General features: G+C 53.2%; 1 protein-coding gene and 1 long non-coding RNA gene across 5 annotated transcripts in view; one reads left to right on the top strand and one right to left on the bottom strand.

Moving 5' to 3' along the window:
* LOC131835498 (uncharacterized) overlaps nucleotides 1-14,232 on the bottom strand; it is a 30,862-nt gene extending 16,630 nt beyond the window's left edge. Inside the window, exons 1-3 of one of the 3 annotated variants that reach the window (XR_009355198.1) lie at nucleotides 13,740-14,232; nucleotides 9,829-13,623; nucleotides 6,806-9,135 (exon numbers count right to left, since the gene is read on the bottom strand). This is a non-coding gene — a long non-coding RNA (uncharacterized LOC131835498). Of the gene's footprint in view, nucleotides 1-6,805; nucleotides 13,624-13,739 lie in introns of those variants that run through there. The other 2 variants (XR_009355200.1, XR_009355199.1) reach the window with 2 other exon arrangements.
* Nucleotides 14,233-14,401: 169 nt separating this feature from the next.
* MTHFS (methenyltetrahydrofolate synthetase) overlaps nucleotides 14,402-17,927 on the top strand; it is a 35,147-nt gene continuing 31,621 nt past the window's right edge. The window contains exon 1 of one of the 2 annotated variants that reach the window (XM_059179809.1): nucleotides 14,402-14,617. In XM_059179809.1, coding sequence (XP_059035792.1) covers nucleotides 14,498-14,617 — 120 coding nt within the window. In that variant the 5' untranslated portion in view covers nucleotides 14,402-14,497. The remainder of the gene's footprint in view (nucleotides 14,618-17,927) is intronic. The other variant, XM_059179808.1, reaches the window with a different exon arrangement.

Here is a 17,927-nt window from a genome sequence, read left to right as displayed (position 1 = left end):
CTTGCTTAGGGAGTAGCCCATCTAATACAGAATCGAGACCCCTTGCTCTCAGGCTCTGGGCCTTTTCCCAGGGGACGTCAGCTGATTCAGGCTTCACTTCCCCTGTGATTTTTTTTTTTTTTTTTTTAAAGCTGATTTGAAGAGAGCCCTTCCGAAACCACTCATGCTGTAGTGGAGGTCCACTGCACAAGCCCTCACGGAGACTTCACACGCAGGCTCTCAGCCCTAATCTCATGCTCCCCACGGCCGCTGCGGAGTAGAGACCCAGAGAACCAGAGAGGTTTTTATTTTATTGTATTTTATTTCATCACGACAAGTGCACTCCCTCATCCCCACCCCGTGACCCCCAACATGCTCCACCTCTCCTCTGGTGGCCATCAGTGTGTTCTCTGTCGTTACTAGTCCCCCTGGGATCCTTAACAATGTGGGTTAGGACACTGGGGCAAGTCAGGAGGGAAAGATTTTTGGCAGAAGTCACTCTAGCTGATTTATCAAATCGCACCGGAGAGCCAAGCACCTGGGCCCCTGGGGCGTGCGTCTGTCTGGAACAGGGAGCATCTCTACCTGCTGGTTCCCTTCGTGCACCCGGCCCCCTGCTCCATGGGGGAAGTTACCGTCATGTTCCTGTGAATCAGAACTAAGCGTCAAGTCATGAATGGACAGAACGGGAAGTGTGTGTGTGGGTATGGCTAACAAATATATTTGCACAAGAAACCGCAAAGCCTGTTTTTGTTTGTTTGCTTTTAAGAGAGAGCTTGAGAGCACGAGTGGGGGGTAGGGGCAAGGAGGAGGGAGAGAGAGTCCCGAACACGGGCCATGATCCCAGGACCTGAGCGGAAATCAAGAGCTGACGTTGCACCAACTGAGCCCCTCACGTGCCCCTAAGCTCAGGCTTTTATGCCACGATGATCTCATTAACAGAGTAAAAACTGCTGGGAAGGCAGGAAACTTCTGGTTGGTTGTGACCTGGTCTTTCAAACTGCAGCTCCCTGTGTGTGTGTGTGTTTAAGATTTTATTTATTTATTTGACAGACAGAGATCACAAGTAGATGGAGAGGCAGGCAGAGAGAGAGGGAAGCAGGCTTCCTGCTGAGCAGAGAGCCCGTTGCAGGGCTCGATCCCAGGACCCTGAGATCGTGACCCGAGCCAGAGGCAGAGGCTTTAACCCACTGAGCCACCCAGGCGCCCCCCCACCGTGTGTTTTATTACTGAAAAAATATGGGGGTGGGGCGGGGGCGGGGCAGGTGCTTTGCTCCTCATCTCTCCTCCAATGCCACACAGAAAGATCAAAGTGAAACAAATACAGACCTAAATATAAGGGAAAACTATAAAAACCCCAGAGGAAACACAGGAAAAAATCTTCACAACCTTGGAGCAGGTAAAGGTTTTGAGGCACAACACAAAAAATGCAACAGAAAAGGAAAAAAACCCCAAAACCTAAAAACTATTCTCTTATAAAGACAATCTAGAATGATATCCCAATAAAGGTGTTCAACTCAAAATCGCAAGGCACAGATTGGGAGGTGACACGTCGCACCAGCGCCTGCGGAGGCCCTGCACCGAGCATATGTAACACTTAGAGTTCAGTGACGACACAGCCGCCAGCCCAGTTTAGAAACGGACGCCAGCCCGGAGCACACAGCTCGGGAAAGCAGGAGGCCAGGTGCGCACAGGAAAGACGCCAGAGGCCACTGGTCACGGCGGAACTCACGCTGGACGCACCATGAGACGCGTATGGTCCCAAACGGCTCCCGCAAGAAGGACCGACAGCACCAGGCTCCAGGGAGACAAGGAGCCGAGGGTCTCTTGTGCGCGACGGGCACGGGGAAAACTGTACGACTTTGGAAAACAGCACGAGAGACTCTTCTCACCGGAAACACACAGTGACCCCAGGGCCACTCGACAGAAGTAAAACACATCCACGCTATCCCCCGCCGCGTCACTCACACCGGCAGGAAGACCGGAGACAACCCAAGCGCTCTACACACTGCACACGTGTGTGTGTCTCTGTTAGGGGCTGTGACTCGGCAAGCATCGGCCGTGGGGAGCCGGCCTGTGCAAGGGGCGGACCAAGTCAACCGCGTGTGAGAGAAAGCCACTGGTCACGGAGGAGCCCCCCGTGGCTGCGTCGTCCACAGAAAACCAGAGCAGGTCGGACGGGCGGTGGTGGAGAGTGGATGAGTGGCTGCCGGGGCTGGGGCTGGGGCTGGGGCCGGGCGGGAAGGTCTTCCTGGGCTGGTGAGACTGTCCTACACCTTCAGGGAGGTGTGTGACCTTGTCAGAACTCACAGAGGGGGGGCGCCTGGGGGGCTCAGTGGGTTAAGCCTCTGCCTTCGGCTCAGGTCATGATCTCAGGGTCCTGGGATTGAGCCCCGCATCGGGCTCTCTGCTCACCAGGAAGCCTGCTTCCCTCTCTCTCTGCCTGCCTCTCTGCCTGCTTGTGATCTCTGTCAAATAAATAAATAAAATCTTAAAAAAAAAAAGAAAAGAAAACTCACAGAGGCGCTCACTTAGGACAGGGACATTTTAGTATAAATCATATGTCAGCGTAGTTGGATTTTAAAAAGCCCTTTTTTTACAAAAAAAAAAAGAAGAAGAAGAAGAAGAAGAAGAAGAAGAAAATAGACCCTCACTAGAAATAACACACACTAAGGGAAAGTATAAAAGGAAAGAAAAAAGATCACCTCAAATACAACTAACGTGGAATGCCACCGGGATGCCTGGGGGGCTCAGGTGGTGAGGCTCGGGTCACGGTCACCATCGGGCTCTGCGCTCAGCACGTCTGTCTGTTTGTCCCTCTCCCTCTGCTTCTCCCACCGGAGCTCACTCTCACTCTCTTTCTAAAATAAATAAAACGTGGGGCGCCTGGGTGGCTCAGTGGGTTAAGCTGCTGCCTTCAGCTCAGGTCATGATCTCAGGGTCCTGGGATCGAGTCCCGCATCGGGCTCTCTGCTCAGCAGGGAGCCTGCTTCCCTCTCTCTCTCTGCCTGCCTCTTCATCTACTTGTGATTTCTCTCTGTCAAATAAATAAAATAAAATAAAATAAAATAAAATCTTAAAAAAATAAATAAATAAAACATAAAGAAAAAACAAAGCGGATGCTATGAATGCTCACATAAAATCATGAAGCACTATTGCTCGTGCCCTGGTCATGTAACAAGGACATTGTGATTTCATCCTAACGCCCGTGGCCACTCTGCCAGGTCCTCTGCGTAGGCGGCCCTCCCTGCATTATGGCCACGGACCCCATGATAGCCTCAGTGGACTGTTTCCAGCAGCTTCTCCTGCAGACCTTCCCACATGTGGTCCCCTCGGCTTCCCTAGCTGGTCCTCTTGTTCAGGCTTACTTGCCCTTCCGAGTCCAGCTCAGAGGTCGCTGTCTCAGGGATGGCCCTGCCCGACGAGGCTCCGCTTTCCTGCCACCTCCCCAAACAGCGCCATCTCAATTAGAGTTTTCTGTTTGTGTGATTTTTACGTCAGCGTGTCTGTTTCCCGACAGACAGCAAGCCCGCCAGGCAGGAACCGTGGCTGTCTGTGCTCATCCCCCCACCCCGCGCCGAGTCTCGTTCAGAGCCAGGTAAAAGCTCAATGAGCTCTTGTCAAAGATACACCTGAACAGACTTGAGTTGGTTTGGGAATGTGCATCCGCAAGGCCAGGGCAGGGCTGAGTGTGGGGTTCACCGACCGCCCCTCCTCCTGCTCCACTCCCTCCTGGCCCCGTGGGGCCGCCCAGACGCCGACACCCCATCCAACTCACACACCAGGCCTGAGCGTGAGCTGTTCCCCCACAGAGGCCAGTGTCATCCCCACCGCCTGGGGGGGGATGAGCTCCTCTCCCGCATCTGTGCCCCCCACCCCGTTATGTGTCTCCTCCGGGGAGAACTGCCCTAGCCCTGACTGGGCGTCACGATCTTGGCTCTGGAACTTTCTGCCGAGGGTACAAAGCTGTTGACGGGGAAATGTCGCTTTGGGTGACTCCACGGAGCATGAGCATAAGGTCTTTGTTTACCAGCAGTGACTCGGTGGCAGGACCGGCACGGCTGCATCATTTCTGCTGGTGCTGGTGGGTCTTCTGGGATTCACCGGCCTCAGGCCTGAAGGCAGGATTCTCCATGGCCAACAGCCCAGCGCGGTGATTTCCCGCCTTAACGGAGCAAATCTAACCGGCCCCCAGGAGAACCAACCCCGTGGCCCGTGTTTTCTAGAAGCTGTCCTACAGCTCAAGGCTGACGACTCTGCTGTTAGGGCAACGGAAGGACGCACACGCAGGAAGCGTGGGCGCAACACAAGTGCTCTGACATGATCTCAGTCCCAGACTTTGCTGGTCTCACCCGGGGCTCGCGCGAGCCCCTCCCTCCGGCCGCCCACTCTGCACCTGCCTCGGGCGCTTTTCTCCCATTCTCTTGCGGCCGTGGAGGGGCCCACGTGCTGGGGGCCGAGCCCTCCACGTGTGGGTCAGCCCCCAGCCCCGCCTCTGCAGAAACATCCCTTCAGCTTCCCTTAAGTAAAACCCAACACACAAGCTCTCAGGGACTGCCCTGATTTTCTGTTCTCAGTCAGAGAAAAACTCCTCAAAATAGAGTCCACACTTGCCCTCTAAACTCTCCTCTGTCTCTGGGACCCTAGTATCCGTCGGACTCTCACCCCCACGAGCAAGGTCAAGGGTGGCCTCCCCGTCCTCAGACTTCCTGGCAGGATGACTTCGGACACAGCGGATGTCTCTGCATTGTTAGGGACGTGGGGGACACAGGTCTCTGGTCCTCCTGGCTCACTGGCCGCTCCTCCATCTCCTTCGACGGACTTTCGTGATCTCCCTGAGCCAACTGCCCGCCCCCAAATACTGAGGCGTCCCCGGCCGGTCCTCGGCTTCCCTGCTTCCCACACCTACCCTCCAACTCCCGGGAGCATCCAGGGAGCCGGCCTGACAGGGCCCCGAGCTCACGCTGCAGCCAGGATGGCATCCCTGAGCTCCGGACGCAGAGACTCCAGTGCTGACCTGACATCTTCCTACAGGGTATTCCACAAGCCTGTCGAACCCCGTCATGGGAAATCCCAAGGCCTGACCCGCTCCCCGAGCCCGGCGCCCCGCATACTTCACCCTCTCTGTCCGCTCAGGCAAATCCTTCACTCTTCGACCCTCTCCGCTCACACCCCGAGTGCAACCCAGTGGGAGGTGCATCTGGTTCCGTCATCACGAGCCGCCCGGGGGTCAGCAGTCACCACCCTCAGCACCGCTACCCTGGCCACACCGCCGACCATCTCCTGCCCGGGTTTTGCAGGAAGCCCCTCGCTGGCCTCGCTTCTGCCCCTCACAGTGTGCGCCCGACGAGCCGCGAGTGGGAGCCTTGAACAGGCGAGAAAACGTGCCTGAGGACGTCTGGGGGATGAGAGAAGCAGCGAGAGAACATAGTCCATGACACCGTGACAGCGTGACAGTGACAGAGGTGACAGATGGGAGCCACGCCCACGAGGAGCGCAGGTGAGTCACTACACCGTGTCCCCAAGACTGACACCGTGCGTCAGCCAGGCTCCGACGAAAGGAAAAAGAAACAAACGTAAGACGCTGTATGGTATCTCCCTCCTCAGAACAGCTGGGGCTGTGCACCTCACTCTGCAGAACAGCCAGACGTCGCGCATTCGCACAGGATTCTTGCTCTGCTGTTCTTACAAGGTGTTCCCCGGCCCAGTTCCCCTGCGAGCCTGAGCTCCCCCCCACCATGCCCGGTGCACTCTGTGTCCCCGCCCCCACCCCGGGTCCCGACTTCTGCTGGGGATGACGCACGGCTTCCGAGGATAACACACTCGGGGGACACGTATGGCGGTGACGCAATCATGAGGCCACATCCCACGCCCACAGTTCTCTGGGGATTCAGAGATCTAAGCTGCAGCCCCCCACTGCTGCAGGTGTGCGCGATGGTGCTCAGGCTTCCAGAAGCACAGTCCTTGAGCAAGAGGCAGCGAAGGCCTGCCCCACTGTTACTGGTTCTCAAAGACGGGGACCAAACCAGGAAGGCTCTCCTCCCCGAGACAGGCAACGCACGACTGAAGGAGACGAGGCTCTTCTCTTGTTACAGCGTCTACGCAGCACACAGAGCCATCCGGAGTAGCCATGGACGCCCAGGAGAACCACGCCTCCAGAGTGCAGTAGACGCGTCCCACTGGCATTGAAATCATGGAGAAGGGGCGCCTGGAGGGCTCAGTGGGTTAAACCTCTGCCTTCAGCTCAGGTAATGATCTCAGGGTCCTGGGATCGAGCCCCGCATCGGGCTCCCTGCTCAGCGGGGAGCCTGCCTCCCCGCCCCCGTCTGCCTCTCTTGCCTACTTGTGATCTCTCTATCAAATAAATAAATAAGATCTTTAAAACAAAACAAAACAAAAACTTAAAGAGATAAATGAAAACCACCCCCCCCATCCTCCAGACCCCACATCTCGGCCTCATCTCCTGCCTCTCTCTGCCCATGAAGCTCTCCAGCCAGCTCTCGGTTCCTCTGGAACGCCCCATGGTTGTTTCCTCTAGGGCCTTTGCACGGAATTGTTTCTTCTTAGAAAACTCTCTCACCTCCCTGCTGTGGGGTTAGTGCTTACTCAACCTCAGGGCGTCAGTGGGGCGGCCACTTCCTGGTGCGGGGGGCGGAGCTTGTGGTGGGGGAGGAGCCATGGTCATCAGACCCCTGAGCTGTCTAGACGGAGGGAATGACGTGTGCAGGCTGATGGTACTAACAGTCTGCACTTCGTTCTAGTTCTTCCTGCAAACTGCCGCTTGGTTTAGACAAGGCTGTGGCAGTGTGTCCTGAACTTTAGTGTGTCCTGAACTTTAATATGAGTACAAATCACTTGGGGATCTGTTAAGATTAAAATATAGATTCAGGTCCAAGACCCTGCGTGCCACACGAGGTTCCGGTGGTGCTGATGTTGCTGGCTCACGAACCGTGCTCGAAGTAGCAGGCATGGGTAGATGCACGGCGTTTTGGTGTGCTGATGGAAATTAAGTCTTGGGTCTGTGCACGGAAGAACGAGGCCATGTGTGTAAGTGAATTCAGTGTGTTTCCTTCCCGACAGTGGAAACTATTCATTTCCGCTCCTCCTTCTTCGCACCTGCCCGTCCTCACCCACGTGCAAGTTTCCACAAAACCTGTCGGATGGAACGTGTGTGACCAGCTCGGTGTCACGGACACGAATTGGTGGGTTTTCTTGTTACATTTCTGGAATGGCTACCTGCCATGTAGAGCTGAGGGCGCCACCCTTTTCTGAATATTCCCCAGTGTGTCCAGTCGCTCGGCACTCAGCTGTGGTCTGACCGGTGCAGAGTGCGCAGGCTCTTTCCTCCGGACCCCGACTTCTGGCAGAGTTTGAGGTTTTCCCAGATTCAGCCAGCTGCTCCCCCACTCAGTTTGCTCTGACCCAGCATCCCCCCAGCACCCACGCTGTCCCAGCCCCAGGGCTGAGCACCAAGGATACAAGCCACTGCTACCCACGGCCTCAGGCTGACAGTCCCCCGGCGTCTGGGACACGGCTGGGACAGAGGAGGCAGGTTAGCATGGGTTTTGGAGGTCTCGATTTCTTTCACGTAGCAGCCCCCCACTTAGTGAGCCTGGGCAAGCCACGTGGCACATCCAAACCTATTTCCTGTTCCGTGAAAACATCACAGTAACACCAATGTCACAGTTTCTAGGTCCAGGACTCCGCCCGGGAGGAAGCAGAGCAGCCTCTGGACCCGCCGGCCGTCGCCGATGTGCTCCTGTCGCTCCGACAGCGGCTCTCCTCTGCCCCGGACCGGGCAGGCCGTCGCGCACCCTGACAGTCTCCCCACGCAGCCCTGCCGCAAGGACAGTGGGTGATGCTGCCAGGGAGTCGGTGGAAGGTTTCACGTCAAGCACCCGAGAGCGCACAAGTGAGGAAGTCCCTCCTGGACGTTTCCACTCCAGTGCGCGGGAACCCATTGTGTTAGCTCCGCCACGGGCTCTGTTTGACTCCCCCCTTCCCTCTGGGAACCGACGGATGCGCCTCTGCCCGTCTTACACATCACAGTTTAGGGACCATCTTTCTGTGATTGTGGCTTTCGGTCCATGACCCAAGTGCTTTATCAAAGTATTTCTTCTTAAAGAAAAGGTCATGGAGCGCCTGGGTGGCTCAGTGGGTTAAGCCTCTGCCTTCGGCTCGGGTCATGATCCCAGGGTCCGGGGATCGAGCCCTGCATCGGGCTCCCTGCTCAGCAGACAGCCCACTTCCCCCCACCCCTCTGCCTGCCTCTCTGCCTACTTGTGATCTCTGTCTGTCAAATAAATAAATAAATAAATAAATCTTCCAAAAAAAGAAAAAAGAAAAAGTAAGAAAGGTCATATAGATTGTGCTTTCCCAGGAGGCCTTCTGGTGAATAAACGTTCTCCCTCAGCACACTGGGACAGCTCTGTGGTCAGCCAGGCCTGGAGGTCTCGGGCAGCACAGCGCACTGCGCCAGGGAGCAGACGGCAACAGGACCACACGGGTCACTGCGGGGAGCAGGGTCCGATGATGACAGGCTTTCACCAGAGGAAGGTTCTAGAGACAGTGATAGGACGAGAGTGTTTTCTTCCTAAGAAGGGAAGTGTGGGGGCCGGGTTGTAGGAGACTGGTCGCCGGGAGGAGTTAGGAATTGCTGTAACGGGTGGTTAGGAAATGTGTGTTGACGTACCCTCGGGTCAACGAAACTAGTTTTTCACAGGATCATCTCTTCCATCCCATGCGTCCACCAAGTTTATTTACCTAGCAGGTTTTTTGAACGAATTTTAATCTTACAGAAAAATCTGCAAAAACAGACTTCCTGTATATCCTTCATCGAACTTCCAACAGCATCCCTCGTAGTCACCGTACAGCTTTCTTTCCAAAGAAACTAATGTCGATGCCACACTGTTACGTAACGTACAAACCACACGCAAACCTTACCTGAATCCCACCGGTTTCCCACCAGCGCCCTTTCTCTGGTCCAGAAGCTCAAGGACGGCGCAATGTCCTTAACTGTCCCGTCTCCATCTCCGGTCCCTAAGTTTCTTGGTCTTTCATGACCTTGAGATTTCTAAAGAGTGCTGGTCAGGTGTTTGGAGAATGTCTCTCAATTTGGGTTTGATTTTTTTCGTGATTGAGGTTTTCCTGATTTTTCTGGCGGAAGGAATACCACATAAATGAATTTGTGTCCTTTTCAGTGGGCCATATTAGGGGGCACATGTGTCTTATCCCATGTTAACATCCAGTATCTTATGGGGATACTTCGAGACCACAAACATGATCTTTTTGTTTCTTTTCTTTTTCTTTTGCTGATTTTAGCCCCTATCACAGTGCACGCCCGTTCTTGCCTGCACTGATTGATTGTAAGTGCAAATTTTGCTTAATGGTGATTCTTGATTTCCACCATTCCTTCGACATTTATTAACTAGAATTATTTTTTTTTAATTTATTTATTTATTTGACAGAGAGCGATCACAAGTAGGCAGAGAAGCAGTCAGAGAGAGAGGAGGAAATAGGCTCCCTGCTGAGCAGAAAGCCCAATGTGGGCCTCGATCCCAGGACCCTGGGATCATGACCTGAGCTGAAGGCAGAGGCTTTAACCCACTGAGCCACCCAGGCGCCCTAACTAGAATTATAGGACAAGGAGCTATGTCTACTTGTTATCTTTATTTATCATTATCTGTTTATCAATCACTATGGACCATGGATATTTATTTTATTTCATGGGTTATAGAGTAAAATTATTATTTTGTTGCTCAAATTGTCCCAGCTTAGGCTGCTGGGAACTCCAGTTTGGGTCCTGGCTCCCTTCTGATGCGCCCCCTTCTGCTGGGATCACTTCCTTACCTTGTGGCGCCATGAGCTGTTCCAGGCCCATCTTGCTCCTGCCTCAACGCTGGAAGCCCTACTCCTTGTTGGAGAACGACACTCGGAAACCAAGATCTGGACGCTAGATTTCATTGCTCTGGAGGGTCGCTGCTTCTGCGTGCTCTCACGGACAGAACTAGAAAACCTAAGTCCGTGCATCCAATGTACATCTCTATTTCTCTGTCCATTTGTGTATCTATCGAAAATCACAAATTGATACCAACACTTCCCATTCCAAGGCAACATAACAGGGCTCATTCCAACCTTTACTCCTTCCTTATTTGTATTTGTTTTTCCTGACGGGGAGACACTGACACTCCCATGATCTATGATGCATTTCCTTATTTGCTCAGTTCTGGAACACAGATAAAGTAGTTTCACAATTACTGATTTATTACCTGATGAGAAATGAATGTCTCAACTGGAGTGCGCGGTCAGGGTACAGCTGCCTCGGCCCCCACTCTTACAGGGGACGGTCAGATCGCTGCTTCTGGCAGTTACTTAAGTCAGTTCTTTCCTCCTCCTCCGTTCGTGGTATGTCAACTGTCACAGTGCACATCCGTCTCATCCCACTTGCTCTGCTCCTGGCTGTGCGGACGTGTGCACGTGTGCATGCAGACGTTGGCGTGGTTCTGAGGATCAGAGCTACCCAGACCGGTGTCATTGAAGAAATGTCGTTGTCCCCGTCACTCGGTTACTCCCTTACTGCTGCCCCATCCATGCCCTCACCCATGCCATGTTTGTTTACAGTTTATGTTTACTGCATTTTTTTCTTTCAGAAATGAGTGGATACGTGTAGATTTTTTCTGCTGTTCTTTATTTCATGGCAATGTAATGGACATTAAAATCACCCTTTTAAAATGCACAAGTCAGCAGTTTTTAGTTTACGCACAGTGCTTCGCAGCCTCTCTGTGTAACTTTAGAACATTCTCATCGCCCCAAACAGAAGCCCCGTACTCCTGCCTCAGCCCCGGGCGACCTCTCCCTCACCTGCTGTCTACGTGGATTTGCCTGTCCTGGGTATTTCATACAAACGGGACCGTGCAGCATGTGGCCTCTGTCACTGGGCCCACGCCCGCTGTAGTGTCCCAGGTTCCCAGGAGCAGGAGGACTCTCACCTTTACACCCTCGCCGATGCTCTATGTGTTTCTGATTATGGCCGTGTGTGTGTGTGTGTGTGTGTGTTTGTGCGTGTGCGCGCACGCGTGTACAGCATCCCTTTGTGGTTTGGGTTTGCAGTTCTCTAAGGACAAAGGATGCTGCTATCTTACTCCATCCTTTGTAGCCATCTTAGGTGGAGACTTGTCTGTACGGAAGTCTCTGGCCTGTTTAGATTACCTTCTAAAGCTCAGTTGTAAGGGTTCTTTACATACTCCCGATTTAATTCCCTCGTATATGCGATGATGTCCTTTAATGTACTAACATGCTTAATTTTGATGAAGTCCGGATTATTTTTCTTTTGTTGCTTGGGTCTGGTGCTACAACTAAGGAACCACTACCTAATCCACGGAAATAAACATGCACGCCTACGTTTTCTTCTTAGAGTTTTGTTTCGGCACTTACCTTCAAGCCTTTGATCTACTTTGAGTTAAATTGTGACTGTGGTGTTAGGCAAGGATCCCACTTCCTTGTTTTCCACATCCCATCACTGTTTGTTGGAGAAAACCATTCTTTCCCAATAGAAGCATCTTGGCTCTCTCTCAGGAAAATCAAGTGACCGTGAGTGTGAATGATTATTTCTGGGCTCCCGATTCTACACTATTCACCTGTCCTGCTCTTCCTTCCTCCAGGACTACGCTGCCTTGATTACTGTAGCTTTGTATTAACTTCTCGAGTTCAGTCCTGGGAGTTTTCCAACTTCGTTCTCTTTTCTCAAGACTGTTTTGGTTATTCTGGGTATCTTGTTTTACCATGACAATAAGTTTGTTGATTTTTGCAAAAAAGCCATATTTGACAGGTATTGCGTTGACTCTACAGATCAGATTAGGGAACAGTGCTATCGTAATAGTAAGTCTTCCAACCCATGAATATGGGATGTCCTTCAGTTTATAGAGGCCTCCTTTCTCTCAACAATGCCATGTAGTTTCCAGAACTCTAACACTTGTTAAACTTATTTCTAAGTATTTTTTTTATGCTATTGCAAATGGAATTATTTTTCAAATTTGAGACCCTCTGGATTATTACAAAAATCTGTATTGGGCTTTTCTAGAGAAAGGGAATCAATCAGTACATATAGTCTTTTTATGTATAACTTACATCTTGTTATATACACCTATTATTATAGGCATATGATAACATGAGATATACATATAAATCTCCTACTTACATTATGTCCTGTTTTATATATAAGTATATAGTTGATCAATATCCAACAAAGGCAGGAACTGCATGGGTTCACTTACACTTAAGATTTTTCTCTGATACGGTCCAGTACTATAAAAGTATTTTCTCTCATGACTTAACAACAGTCCCTTCCCTGACTCACTATATCCTCAGCACAGTCTGCAACACATACACAAACTAGGTGTTCATCAACTGTGCATGTGGTCTGCAAGGCTTCCCTCACTGGTGGGGTATTAGTAGTTAAGTTTTTGGAAAGGTGACTATGCAGGGGTCAGTGCTCCAAATGCCCATGTTGTCTGAGGGTCAGCTGTGTGTGTAGCTCGAAGGAACCAGTAGGGCTGGTTCCACACTTATAAAGGACGGGCGCATGTGATGTTGGAGCCAGCAACATCTCCAGAGCCGTGGTCCTAATTTGAATCCAAAGGCCAGGAGCTGCTGCAGGACCAGAAGAACCAGCAACGCATCCCGTGTGAACCGCGCCAGGCTAGGAGGCTGGTCTCCTATCCTGTGACCTCGCCGAGCCCCACTGTACTAGTCCTCACAGCTTTCTGATGGGTTCCTCCGGATTCCCTGTACATGTGGTCATGCCGTCTGCAGAGAAGTTTTACTTCTTTCTTTGCAGGCTGGTTGCCCGTTATTATTTTTCTGGCCTAACTGCCTTGGAACCCAACGTTTAAAGAGTTCTTTATTAAAAGAAACTCACCCTTTGTCTGAGGTTTATGCTGCGCGTATCTCCTCCCGTTTGTCAGTGGTCTTTTGTGTATGTGCCGTGCAAAGTTACAAGACACTCGTCTGCAGTCGAACTTACCAGTCTTCTCTCTCACCACCCTTCCCACACTGCCGTTGTGGGGGAAGCGCCCTCTCTCCCCCAGTCTTAGGTTGTACACGACATCCTTCATCCGTTTGGAGTTATTTCTTATATATGGTGAGAGATATGGACATAATTTTACATTTTAAGAAATGGCTGTCCAGCTCTCCTAGGACCACTTATTACACAGATGGTGCTGGCCCCGTGATCTGAGATGCCATCTTTGTCATATACTATGCTGCCGTATGGCTTCAGGTCTATTTCTGAGCTTCTGCTCTATTCCATTGTTCGACTGGGTGGCAATCCCCAACTGTTGCAGTTATGTGGGTTTTACCGTATGTTTCAGGTCTGGAAGGGCCGGTTCCGGGTGGCCTTTCATCTTCCGTTTCGCTGGCTATGCCCGAATGCTTGTTTTCCCACAGGAACTTCAGTAAAGGGTAAAACTGATTACCACAAAACTCAAATTTTCTCAACTTCTAATTATCTACTCAATGACGAACCCCCTCACCTTTCCATGGGATCACTGCTGTCAACACGCGAGGGGTCATTCTAGAGTGTATGAGCCTTTCCCCAACAGAGTCCCTGCGATTACAGTCTTCCTTCCTCCCAGTCCAGGTAAACACCTGCAGACGAGGAAACTCGGGGTCTCCATCTGCTCATTGCTCCGGAGGCCCCAGGGCTCGGCACCCAACGGCGAGCACACGCCGGACCTTGACCCTGTCACGCACTGGGCACTTACTCCGAGTCCTGAATTCTCCAGGGGTGAGCACAAAAGGCACCGGCCGCTTCGAGGGTCTGTCCTGTTACAAACTCAGTTACAAACCGGCTCCCTCCCACCCGCTGGGAAAGAGAAAGAGAGGAAAGTGTTTTTGCCAAAAAAACAACCCAACAACAATCATGTTCCCTTTAACCCGCAGGTCTGGGCACCCTGTGTACTTCTCTTCGCCGGCCCCTGCGCGCTGGTCAGGCCCCAGGGCTCACTCACAGCAACCTAGGCCAGCGCGGGGGCCGGCCGCGCCCCCTCCCCGAACCCAGGACGGCCACAGGCGGTCGCTCGCTCTCTGCCCCCGCAGGACACAGCCCCCCTCCACCGACCCTCCCTCTTCCCTGGGGACGCACGGAGCCCAGATCCTCCCCGGGGCGGCCCTGAGGCCTCACTCTCCCCCGGGGTCCCCCGCCCACTTCGGGCCCTCCCCCGGGGCCTCACTGCGCCCGGACCCTCCCCCTCCCCCGGGCCCGCCCCTCCCCCGGACCCGCCCCCGGACCTTCCCCGGACCCACCCACTGGGGGGTCCCCGCCCACCTCGGACCCCCCCCACCCGAGGCCTCACTGCGCCCGGACCCTCTCCCTTCCCCGGGGCCGCCCCTTCCCCGGACCCTCCCCCGGACCCGGCCGACCTCAGACCCTGCCCTGGCCGCGCGGAGTCCCCGGCGGGAGGCGTGCTGGGGGCGGGCGCCCGCGACCCGGAAGCGGGGACGAACACCGGGCGCCCGGGAGATGGCGGCGGCGGCGGCTGTGAGCAGCGCCAAGCGGAGCCTGCGGGCCGAGCTGAAGCAGCGTCTGCGGGCGATCAGCGCCGAGGAGCGGCTGCGCCAGTCCCGCCTCCTGGCCCAGGAGGTACGAGACCGCGAGGGCGACCGCCGCAGCGGACCGCCACGCTCGCCGGACCGCCGGGCGGCTCTGGGTCGACGGCCTGCGCAGGCGCAGCTGGCCGGCGCGCGCACGTCCCTCCGCAGACGCGAGAGGACCCCCTCGGGGGCGCGCACGTCCCTCCGCAGGCGCCGGGAGGACCCTCCGGGCGCGCGCGCGTTTCTCCGCGGGCGATTCGGGGGCGCGCACGTCCTTCCGCCGGGGGGAGCGTGAGGCGAGGGGGTCCTGGGCTGAGGAGGGCTGAGGAGGGTGGGGGCGGATGACAGCCGGCCGAGGTGAGAGCGGGCCCTGAGCCCCGAGGGGCCCCCGAGTCCCGGGCAGCGCGGACGCGCGGCTCAGAGTCCAGTCGCCTCGCGACGCGGGCGGAGAAGCGCGCGGCCGGCCCGGGGGTGCCGTGCGCGCGCGTGCACCTGTGCGCTCGCGCGCCGCCGGGAGGGGAGCCCGCGGGGGGCGGGGCCGGGGCGGGGCCGGGGCGGGGCCGGGGGCGGGGCTGCGCCCTCCCAGCTCTGCCCCCGGCGCGGACTTCCCCGCGGTCCCTGCAGGAGCTGCCGCCGGCGCCCTGCCTCGGCCTTCGCGCCCCGTCCCCGACCGGTTCCCGGGGGCGAGGTCCCCGCGGGTCCCCGCGCCGGCGCCCGCAGGGAGAGGGAACGCGGGGTCACCCGTGTGCTCACCCCGAGCGAGGGAGCACCCCAGGGAGACGCGCCGGGCCCCGTAGCTGATGGGTTCTGTGGGTGAGGGCGGGGCGTGGGCGGCGCGGGGACCGTCTGGCCCAGGTGCAGGGGACGCGGCCTCCGCAGCGCCGCCGTCCGCGTCGAACCTGGCTCCGACGCGTTTACTTTTATTTATTTACTTTTAAAGATTTTACTTATTCATTTGACAGACAGAGATCACAAGCAGGCGGGGGGGGGGGCGGTGCAGGCTCCCCGCGGAGCAGAGAGCCGGATGCGGGGCTCGATCCCAGGACCCTGAGATCACGACCTGAGCCGAAGGCAGCGGCTTAACCCACTGAGCCACCCAGGTGCCCCCACATTTTTTTTTAATTTTTTTAAGATTTTGTTTTTAATTAATCTCCACACCCAAAGTGGTACTTGAGTTCACACCCCGGAGATCAGGAGTCAGGTGCTTCACGGACTGAGCCAGTCGGGCGCCCTGCACGCGCTTTCCAGGCAGCCTTTAGGAGAAGCCTGTGCGAGCATTGTGGGAAACGGGAGTCTGCGCAGTTGAGAAGCCGTGCAAGCCTGGCAACAGGTGGGATGGAGCTCAGAGGGTCCCGCAGAGGAGAGCAGTCCTGTGCTTGCAGAATGGGGGTTTGACCTCACTAGGCAGGAGGCGCACAAGGCCTGGAGCAGACGTGGGAAAGGCGCGGGGAAGACGAGGATGAGTTGTTTCTCTGTCTGCGGAAGATGAGAGTTGGGAAGTTCCGTGTGGAAGTAGTAGCTATGCCGATGCAGAACCAGTGACAGAACAGGGGACAAGTCAGAGCTGGCATCAGAGTAGAGAGAAACGTTGAAAAGCAGACCCAGGACCCTCCGTGCTCGGTACATTGTCCCCCCTACAGATACACATACCGAAGAAATGTTTCACAGTCCAGGGTTTCACAATTCTTACTATATACAGTAAACTTCAATATGTTCTGTTTTATTTAAAAAGCTGCTTGTAACCTACTGTTGATTTCATGACCAACCAGGGGGTCATGGCTGGAGACATCCAGGTGCTGGGATTAGAACACTATTTTGCCGTAGTGCTCAGTCAACAAAGGTGTTAAGTGATGCCATTCTCTCAATAACGTATTTCACAATGCACATTTATTCTTCATGACACAGCACCTTTTTTTTATAATTTAGAAATTTATCGGAAAAGCAATGTATGGTGAAGAAATTCAACTTTGTGTCATATCTTGACTCCCCAACTAAATAAGGACATTAGTGCCCTATACCTGTCTTCTGTTCCATCTGCCAGCTTCTGACCCTTATATCATCATTCTTAAATTGTCAAGTTTTATAATATTTCTATTGTTTTGTAATTAGAATGAGTCTACGGAGCATTTTCAGTTGCAGATTTCCAAATTTGGAGTTTCAGGGAATAGTATTTACAGTGTATTGATTACATAGATAGTATTCACTGTAGAACCAAGTTGTATGGTTATCAGAAAAGGATGTATGATTCTGTGTCACTAAATGTGTGTGGCTAGGCAGAGAATGTTTCCAGTGTCACTGCTGAGAACTCTCTTTCGTTACACTCTAAAATTGCTCAAAATCGTAACAGGCTTTAGTCTGCTCCTGTTTGGAGTCTACGTTTCTAATGCAGCTCTATGGTTTTCAAGGAGTTTCTGATGACTTTTATTTTTCCTTTTTGGCAAAACAAGAATATGCCTTTATTTTACCAGTAGATTCTTTTTAATTTTGTCTGTTTAAATAAATCAGTCTTCTTCCTGAGAGCACTCCAGGCCCCTGCTCCCTCTGCTGTGGCCCAGTGCACAGCCTGGACTTCCTCCCACCCTGCTTCTCCGTTGGGCTGCCCGAACCCAGTGTCTTCTTGGTTGGATTTCTTTCTCTCCATCTTACTAGAGTATATTATCAAGGAATTTTTTTTGTTCTTAGAAATATCTATGGGGGTAAGGTTTTTAAGACTTTATATATTAGAAAAAGTCTTTACCCTCATATTTCACTGCTGGTTTGAATTTCAAGTTTAAAAATATATTGCTTGTTCCCCTTAGCACCCATGACCTCCGTTCAATGTGAAGACTGGTATCTTTATCTGTTCTATCTTCGATTACTTCTTTTCCTTTGTGCCTTTCTGCAATTCCTATGAATCAGCTAGTGAAAATCCTACAGGCTTTCTGTGTCTTTTAAGAGTCTGTCTTTCTTTCTTTCTTTCTTTTTTACTTTCCCCATTTCTTTGTCTTTTTCTCCTACTTTAAGGCTTTCCTCCTGAACTTTAAAATGTTGGTATTCTTAATTTTAATTTTCAATGATCATTTCTCAATTTTCGGATTGCTTTCTTTCCATAGCATGTTGTTACCTTATAGATGCAACTGTCTTGAATTTGTCTGAGAAAACTAATTAGAATTTAAAAATTTCCCATTCTCTCCATTATCTCTGTTTCCCCCTTTTATTCCTTCTCTTTTGTGTTTTGACGTTCTAAAATGTTTGCTGAACCTTCCTTGTGGACTTGTGTTTATGAATGAAGGTATGACAGCTCCCGGGATCTCCTTTGTCTCTTGCAGTCACTCTGGGGGGAGGGGTTCTGCCAGCCCCACAGCTACGTCGTCTGCCTG

The sequence above is a fragment of the Mustela lutreola genome, chromosome 7, assembly GCF_030435805.1.
Source record: "Mustela lutreola isolate mMusLut2 chromosome 7, mMusLut2.pri, whole genome shotgun sequence".
NCBI classification, from domain to species: domain Eukaryota; kingdom Metazoa; phylum Chordata; class Mammalia; order Carnivora; family Mustelidae; genus Mustela; species Mustela lutreola.
The sequence above is the reverse complement of the archived record's forward strand: the minus strand, read 5'-3'. Positions and strand labels throughout refer to the sequence as shown.